The 8,912-nt window shown below is 44.1% G+C and overlaps 1 protein-coding gene across 4 annotated transcripts in view; it reads left to right on the top strand.

Moving 5' to 3' along the window:
• The first annotated feature begins 1,581 nt into the window (after positions 1-1,581).
• LOC137123331 (protein sidekick-1-like) overlaps positions 1,582-8,912 on the top strand; it is a 249,897-nt gene continuing 242,566 nt past the window's right edge. For all 4 annotated transcript variants that reach the window (XM_067496874.1, XM_067496875.1, XM_067496873.1 and 1 more), the window contains exon 1: positions 1,582-3,159. In XM_067496874.1, coding sequence (XP_067352975.1) covers positions 2,988-3,159 — 172 coding nt within the window. In that variant the 5' untranslated portion in view covers positions 1,582-2,987. The remainder of the gene's footprint in view (positions 3,160-8,912) is intronic.

Genomic DNA, 8,912 nt, shown 5'->3' with positions numbered 1-8,912 from the left:
GCATATTAAGTATTTTTGCAGAACTTCTTCTTGTGACTGAGTATTTGCTGTTGTTGCTACTTTTACATAGGCCAAATATTTGACTAATTAAGCTTATTATTCAAATGTACTTTATACCACATCCCTTGTAGTATCTTTGTGGGCTTGTGGGCATCTATAGCTCTGGACTTAAAGTTTTTGGGGGTTTGATGTGGAATCCAGAGCAAGCTCTGTGCTTTGGCACTGCAGACTGAGCAGCAGAGCCCTTTCATGGAAACTCCAAGTCTCATCATAGCCACTTTACTGGAAACTGAAAGTTGGAAGCCAATTGCCAAATGAGCCTGGATGGAAAAATAAATGGATGTGCCGAGGTGAAGGTGCTTGAGGAGGGTATGTCGGGGACAGCTAGGGAGACTATTTGGCCACTGAGGGGATGGAAAATCTGTCGCTGAGGATTTATTGATGCAATAAAAGATAAGGTCACCGTGTTGTAGGCTTTAATATTAATGTGCACTTTAATGACCCTCACTATGGAAGAAACTAGGTTATCACTAGTACTAAGATATAGCTCCAGGCAGGTATTTGGTAATGAAGCAAGTGCCTGTGTGTAGCTGGACCACCAGTGCTGCTTTAGAGAGGTACTCCTCTGTCAAATATTGCTTACTTTTAAGAAATGTAATATTAAGACCATCTCAAGCCTGTACCCTTCTCATTGTTGTTCTTCCTGCTGCTGCTACTGCTGTGACACATAACTTCTCAACTTTGTTTTAAGACCCTATTTTTTTTATTTATTTAGTAGAACCAAATATTAAAAAAACAAAAACAAAATAAACATATGCATACAATGCATAGGTCCATACGAAAGCAAAAGAGCAAAAAACACCTTCCCAACTTCTTTCCAAGTTTACCTTTTTAAACAATTGCTTAGAAGTCACCATGGATGCAGGGGAACCAAAAAGCTGGGAGATAATAAGGACTGTATAATTTCCTTTGGGTGTTCCAAAAGATTTTTTGACTTGATGCAACTTGATGATTTTTTGACGTGATGCAACAAGCATAAACTATAACCGTGACTTTCCCATATTAAAACCTCTCTCTACTTCTAGCTAAAAACGCCTCTGGATGACATCACTTGGAGGAACCTGCAGTTCATATTATGAAGTTTGTGATCATAGTCAACTGGCTTTTCCAGAACCCCCCTCCCCCATAAATGACGTCATCTGGACTCCGAGTGATGGAAAACTCCTCCAGGTGATATCATCTGGAGGAGTTTTCAGCTGGAAGCAGGGAAATATTTCAAACTAAAGCCAAAGAAAGCAAGTTGAAAATTGGCGTAGTCACTGTCCATTAAGGCACAAATAATTTAACTAACAAGTCTAGACACTGGTTATCTATCTTTGACAGACTAACTTGTGGGAACTTCTTTGTGTGGGGGTTTGGGGGATTTGGGGGCGCCGTCCACCACGCTACTAGTGCTGCCGTTGAAGCCCGCCCCTTATTTTGGACTGTCCAATAGGAATAGCGGCAGCACCCGCTTGGCCCAATCAGCGTGAAGGGATGATAGTGAATGAAAGTTTAGTTTTTGACTTTGGGAGAGAACCAGCGGACAGAGGAGCAGGGAGCCTGAGCAGGTCACGGGGACGTCAGTTTGGAAAGTGCGCCTCGTCACTCATTACATTCAGTGGTGCTTTATGAAAACGGCAACGCGTTAGTTGCTTAAAATGCAGCTAAACAAGCGGCCCTGTCCTCCCCCCCCTCCCCCAAAGTGAGTGTGTGTCGGGAAAAGGAGGGTGGCAGGTGTTCAGCTGAGGGAGACGCATCGCCTCAGTCGGCTCCCCAAGCCTCAACAGGGTGCTGAGACGGAGGAAAGCGGCTCAAACACGGCGAGCTGGGGACCAAAACTCCCGTGAGTACTAACGGACGACGATAAGAGACGTTGTAGGAAGCAGTTTTTTGTGGTTTCCTGCCCGGTTGGACTGTTTTTTTGGAGGACCGCTGGGGACTGGATGGGAGAAGCGAAAGGCTCCAGTGTCGCAGTGTAACGGCGGTTTTTTTTTTTTCACTTCACACTGCTACTTTTCATGGCTCCGTTCAACTCCTCTTCGGCCCCGTTGGAACACGAAGGGCGAAAAGTCCAGTTCGTCGCAGAGAAACTTGTTATGCTTTTTATGTTTTTTCTAACCTGTTGTGTCTGTGTATCCGTGTAATGCGATACGCGGCGGACTACGGCAAGTTAGCATATCTGGTATCCGGAGGAAGAGTCCCCTGGTGGGTGCGCGGTGGCGCATTTCGACCCGCTAACGTTACGCGTTTAGGTTGGCATGTAAATTAGGATATTTAACTAACTTGGGCTCCGATAACAGTCTGCACCTTCTCCATAAACAAGAGACTCCGGAGGGCTGTGTAGTTTGTGTGCAGACTGAATCAATGAATCGATTTTCAGCGCAAACACAAACACACATGGCCAAAAACACGCACGGATCATTTACGCGTTGTATTGATCCCGTGTTTAATGGAAACGGAGTCTGAACAGCTGAGCGATTCCCTGAGACAAATCCCCGTTAAAGACGCCAAATTACGCGCGGATTTGCGGTTGGTGGCAGAGAATAAGCCGATAAGTCTAAAACACACTTAAATGAATTAATTCTGTGCTCCAGTCCGGTCATAGGAAAATGAAGTATCACGGGGCTCGGCCGCGGCACAGAGACACCACCGCGCCGTTATAAACCCTGAACGAGACTAGTGAGGGAAAGTCTTTCTGTGTTAGTGAGGAGACCCCCCCCCCAACTCCTCCTCCTCTTCCTCCTCCTCCCGCTGCCTGGTGAGTTTTGGACACCGGGGCTTGGAGCTTCTCGGCAGTGACAGCGGTTAACTCCCGGAGCTCGCCTCTGTGCTTCCCCGGGAAACGCGCGGAGCCGCTCGGACTTTTTATTTTTCCCAGAGAGAGAGAGAGTTGCATCTGCAGAGCACAAGAGGGCACGGACGCCGGTGGTCTCCTCTACTCCGAGATGAAACCGGGAATTTGTCTTCCCGAGGGGTCCCCGGAGCGTGAGGACCGACGCGCAGCGTGGAGCCGTCAGATGATGATGGGAATCCGAACGACCCGGAGTGGGAGTCGGTGTCTGCCCCTTTTTCTCCTGCTCCTTCTCGGCAGCAGCTGCCACATGTTGCACGGCCAAGGTAAGAGCTTAAGTCCCCGGAGTCCTGGGTGGAAATGTCAGATGTTGCACTAAATAATATTTATTTAGGTAAACAGACCCATTCGTTCTGTAAGTGTTTAAAGGGCATGAATTTACAGTCTGAAAACAATTACTGACAGACTCATTTATCATTGGGACCATTGTGAACAGTGGTTAAGTAAGGTGAGGACTCTGGAAACAAGGGTGTGATTTATTTGACCAAGTACAGCAGTGTGTTTATTAGTTGGCATGTGTCTCAAGAGCAGGAGGATCAGGAGTGAGGGGGATTGTATGAGAGACAGAACACGTTCTTGTTATGATGATGATGATTAGATTGTAGGCTGATGATTGTAGGATTAAGGCATTGAGGATTTGTGTTTATGTGGGGGAAGTGTTACAATTTTCCAAGCACTGATAATCCCCCTCTTAGTCAATGACCTGCTTAACCACAGCTCTCCATTTGGCACATAAAGCACAAACACACACACACATACAGACGCACATAGTGTGTTCATTTAAGTTGGCTCTTATTAGTTTAGTGTTGACCCTGTTGCACTGGCAGATTAGTGTGTCACTTCTGGTGGCAGAGGGTTGTTTTGTTGAATGCAGCAACAGGAAAGAAGGACGCTTTAGATATTGCTTTGTGCCCTTTTCCCCCCTTCTAAAATTACAGTGTAATGGGGATGAAGAGAAAATTTTGGGGGTGTTTGTGTATTTGTAAGCATGCGTGTACCTTATTGCATCATGGCCAAAAAGGTCAGGCTGATTTCTGCACACAGTTTTCTCAGGGTCGCACATGGCATGTTGGGCAGAATGCAAGGCTGAGACTTTGGGGATATGTTGAGGAAGGGGATCTCAGGAATGTCTGTGCATGTATGTGTTAGATAGGGGTGGGGGTGTGCTCTTTGTGAACGCATGGAGAGCGGCGCGCGTGTGCTGTTTAAGTGCTGAAAGTGCCTGAGTGAGCATGAAAGACGGGGTGCAGGGACAGGAGGAATGAGGAGGGAGGGAAAATACGGAGGAGGGAAGCAGTGTCGTGAGGAGGAGAAGGAGCAGAGGAGGTAGAGGGGAGTGGCAGGGGAAAGGGTGAGAGAGAAAAAATGAAGGGGGGGGGGGGGTTTTGAAGACTAAATGCGACGCTCTGTGCTTGTCAGTCAGAAAGCTGTGCCTGCAGTTCAATCGATGATGACGGTATGACAACACCGCGGTGTGTGTCAGAAGTTGCTCTCCTCTCCCGTCTTTTCCCAGTTGATGCACTCACCGTCTTCCGCACTCCCACATAGGTGTTGTGGGAGGCGGTGGGAGACTGAGAGATGGTGTGGCTGCAGACTCAGCTTCTTCAGTCCTCCTTCTAATGTCAAGGTCTCTGCTCAAGACCCCAAGTTTCCCCCCCCAGCCTCAAATCAGTCCCCTTCAGCTGTCTGGTTGAAAGAGGGGCTGCCCTGCTGTGAAATGTCTATATCTCAGGACAGCTGGCAGGGGTTGTGTTGGTGCATGCGTGTGTGCTTGGGGTAGGGGGGTGAATTGGAAATTAGTGAACCAGATTCAGGATGCGACTTGTGTTGGTGGTGGAGGTTGGGGGTTATTGATTTGATAAGCTGAGCCAGGCGTCCAATCGAAGGCAGTAGATTTTCCTGGTTCCGACCCCTCTATCCTCAGCATTTATTAGGACTTTTATTTTAGGAGAAAAAGGATGAAATTCATGAGCCAAGGTTGATCCTCCTGTTTCTTCCTTGTCTCCCTCCTCCTCTTCTGTCCCTCTCCTCCTTTCACTCTCTCCCTCTTTCTCGCAGTCAATCGATGCCCACACCCCTCCTCATAAATGTGAGGCTTTATATGAGCCAACTCTGGTCTCTGGGAGCACATTTAAATAAGCTCATCGATCTTTCATTTTAGAGTTTAAGTGACAGCAGCATTTTACTGTCTCTCTCTCTCCTCCTCCTCTTTCTCCACCTCTCATCTGCTCACCTCTCCACCCTCCCTTCTTTATTCATAACTTATCCTGCGGCCCCCTATTGCCTCTCTGTCACTGAGTGGGTTCTGCTCCACAGCTGTTTGACTGATTCATATTTCCAGCATGGATGCAGACAGAGCTTCATTTTAGTTTTTTATTCTGAGTGAAGTCAAGGATGGGTCACATTCAGTGTGTTTCGAAATGTAAATCATATTCTATATCACTAACAGGCAGAGTCCCGAATGCCTCACTAAGGGCATTCTGGAAGATGAAAACCTTGCCAACTGCTGAGGATTTTCTGAAAACAGCCCTCAGTTGAACAGCCATGCATTTCGGAGCGTTTCAGCTTGATTCAAACATTTTTATAAACCCAAATCACAGAGGGCCGTTAAATGACATTAAAACATGAAAATGCTCAAAGTCAGAAGGGGTTCACATAACAACAGTGACATGCACCATTAGGTTTATGATACGTGGAGAGTGATTTTATCCCAATAGCTAACATGGATAATGATAATGTTCTATAAGTAGCTGAATTGTAATGAAAAAATACGACTGGTTGTCATTATTGCTAACCTTGCCCAAGGTAATGGCATAAAAATTGAGGGTCCCAGCTGTTAAACCATTGCACTGGGGTCTGAAAAATAAGTTGTTAAGAGCCTTGAAATGTCTGACCTACAACTCCTGCTTCCTTTGCGTGTATTTGGAAGTAGTCTCCTTCCTTAGCTAGGCCAAGAGACGGCTTGCATGGCCAAGCTGACCCATTTAGTGGATCTATCAGTGTGATTAAGTTTGATATGACACGTAGTTGGCTCGGCTCAGCCAAAGCATGATGCTGGTTGGACCACTGGGCATGCTTAAGTGAACTGAGCGTACTGATAGGACATTTGGATAGTAAGCTGTGGGCTGGGAGGCTTCGGAGCTTTATGTCAAGACCCAAATCAAAATAGACTAGCATGCAGATTTGCACATGTGCACACACCCACACATAAATACACACAAAGTCCTTCTCTCTCATCAGTGTCACACAGTTAAAGCTGATGTGGAAATTTGCTTAACCGTGTTGTAATAAGGAGAGGGTACATTAGAAGCCTTGTCTAACTGATTCTCGTCATGCTTGGCGCACAGACGTACCATAACTTTCCACCCCTCTGACACTCCTATATATCTTATGTTTGCGTTTACATTTTTTATTATATTTCACTGACAGTCTTAGTGTTTCTGCAGAAATCTTTTCTTGCAGCAGATGGGGAAAAAAAACACAATATTTTTAGTAGAGCGATAAACTAATTTGAATTTAAGACTTGTCCCCCGAAACATTCTAAAACGCTCTTTTGTTTTTTTTTTTTTTTTTTTTTTTTTTTTTTTTTTTTAGCCTTTAACCTGAAGACTGATGTGTTTTTAATCTGTACATTTCCGAGTAGTTAGAAAATAGCCATACACATGTTCTTTAAAATGTGTATGTGTGAGAGAGAGAGATGGAGAGAGAGAGATGGAGAGATGTTAGGTTGGTCAGGTCCAAGAGGAAGTGAGGTCCCTGGTTGACTCCCCTATTTCCTGTCTGTCAGGAGGAAAAAAATCCCCACTCTTCCACAGCCACCTGAGACTCTGGTCTTTGTGTGTGGTCTCTGTCCTTTTTGTGCGCAGGCCCAGTATTTAAAAGGGATTTTACTTTTGACACGACTGCAGACTACGTGCACAATGTGGAACTGCTAGGTGTGTCTTGTGTTTTGTATTTCAGACTGACGCTAACCCCTTGTCAGTCCTAACCGAAGAGGTGGCTGCTATTGAGAAGCAGCCACGGTCTAATGTAAAATAATCACTTTTGGGTATATGTATTTATATGAGAAGCAGTAAATGGCTTGCTTATATAGCACTTTTATCTAAAGTGTTTTTTACAACGTTGCTCCACACATACCAAGGAGCCAGGATGAACTGGGATTCGAACCACTGACCAAGTGGTTTGTGAACCACTCCTATCGACCGAGCTACAGATACTCTGTTATGCCTGCACAAGAAGAATAACGGAGGTGTACTACTTTATCTGCTTTTATTCTTCTAACCAAACCTGGAAACCCAAACTTTCAAGTTCAAACACAGTGAATAAATACTAACTGATGTCGCTTCTTTTGTTTAATGATCAGTTAGGTCCTTATGAGATCAGGTGGGTTTCTTCGTCCGGCATCACTATGACTGGTTAGCACAAAATAATAAACGACAAATATAATGAAATATACAGGAAATACCAATGTGAAGTGTTCACACGTAAGGTTCTGCCCAGTCAGAATGGTTTCCTAGCTGTTTTATTTAAAAAAAAACAAAAAAAAACAAAAAAAAAAACGTCAAACATCCTTTAGAGCTTTGAAATACGAGCCAAGTGGGATACACTCCGGTTTCCCTTTGCCTCCCTCTCTGTCTCTCTCCTTTTTGCACTTCACTTTTTTTGTTTGTTCACTCAGTATCACACTTCTCCTTTTTCGTTTCTAATTCTTTCTTCCCCCCCATGTCTCCCCACAAGGGACTGAAGAATTCATCGCTGCAGGCCACACAGGTGGAATGGAGGCTGTGTTGCTGTTTAGGCCTTGGCGTTTATTATGTAAGATAGGGGAGGAGGTTGCTATTGATCTGCCTTGTGTGTCTGTCTGTGTGTATGTGGTTGTGGTGGGGTACTGCACGAAAGCTTATCTTGTACATTTCGAGATGGCTTTACAGCAAGGCATTCATATAAAGGATGGTTGCAAAACATGAACTTTATTGATTGGTTGAACTGCAAAATATCACAAAGCCAAAAGACGGACCGATACAGACAGATACCGAGATTGACAGGCAGAGATAATGAAAAGCACATGAGTGTGCACATACACACCTTAAAAACGTTTGATTGTCAACTTAAAAGTACAAATCCGTGATGTTGGCTTCTGTTAAACTGTTATGAAAGCAACTTTTGTGATACATTGCACTGACCACCTGTTACTAGCTTTTAGTAGCTAGTCCTTTGAAGATTTACTTATTTATTCTGTTTAAATCTTTTTCATTATTTTAGTAATGTGTTTTGGCCTGTGATAGGATAGAACAAAGAAACATATCCTCTTTGGGATTTCTCGTCACTTTTTTTGCTCAAGGGTTTAAACATTTAATCAAGCAGATGGTTGGAAGATCACTCATCAATGAAAATAGTGGTGGATCTTTGATTTGTACTACATAGTTTTAAAGATGCGTGGTACAAGTAACCATACAGGTGTTTTTAATTTTGTATGGCTTTTGTTTTTCAGTAATGCATGATAACATACTCCACCAATATTGATGCATTTGACATATCACTTCCCTTAAAAGCAAGAAAACTATTGAGCCATATGAAGGTTTTTGTACATGTTAAGTCTCTTGAAAGTTGAGGACATGTATATTATGCCATCTGACCAAAGCCAAAGTGCATAAAGGGAGTCATGTGACATTTGGCTTTAATGTATATTTACAACCTCTTGATATGTTGATATAAATAAGTTGGTGGCCTCGAATTGCAGATTTTGTACGGTTTGCCTGGGGGCTCTAGCTGTGCCTGAAAGTAATAAAACAAAGCTAAACAAGGCTTTTATTAAGACTGAGTCATGAAAAGTCAAAACAAGACTTTGTAGCAGGTGCTTTACATATTATTTCTGGTTACACAGTAATTTATTAGGACCTCTGGCGATTGTGAATGCAGAATAATTATGGGGGGGTTGTAGTCTGAAGAAAAGGGGACTGTTGAGGAGACGGTGTGCTTACTTACCAGCTTACTTAAATACCAACACCTTCAGCTGGTA

Source organism: Channa argus, chromosome 3 (assembly GCF_033026475.1).
Source record: "Channa argus isolate prfri chromosome 3, Channa argus male v1.0, whole genome shotgun sequence".
In the NCBI taxonomy this organism is placed as follows: domain Eukaryota; kingdom Metazoa; phylum Chordata; class Actinopteri; order Anabantiformes; family Channidae; genus Channa; species Channa argus.
Note: the sequence above shows the minus strand (reverse complement) of the source record. Positions and strands in the feature narration are given on the sequence as shown.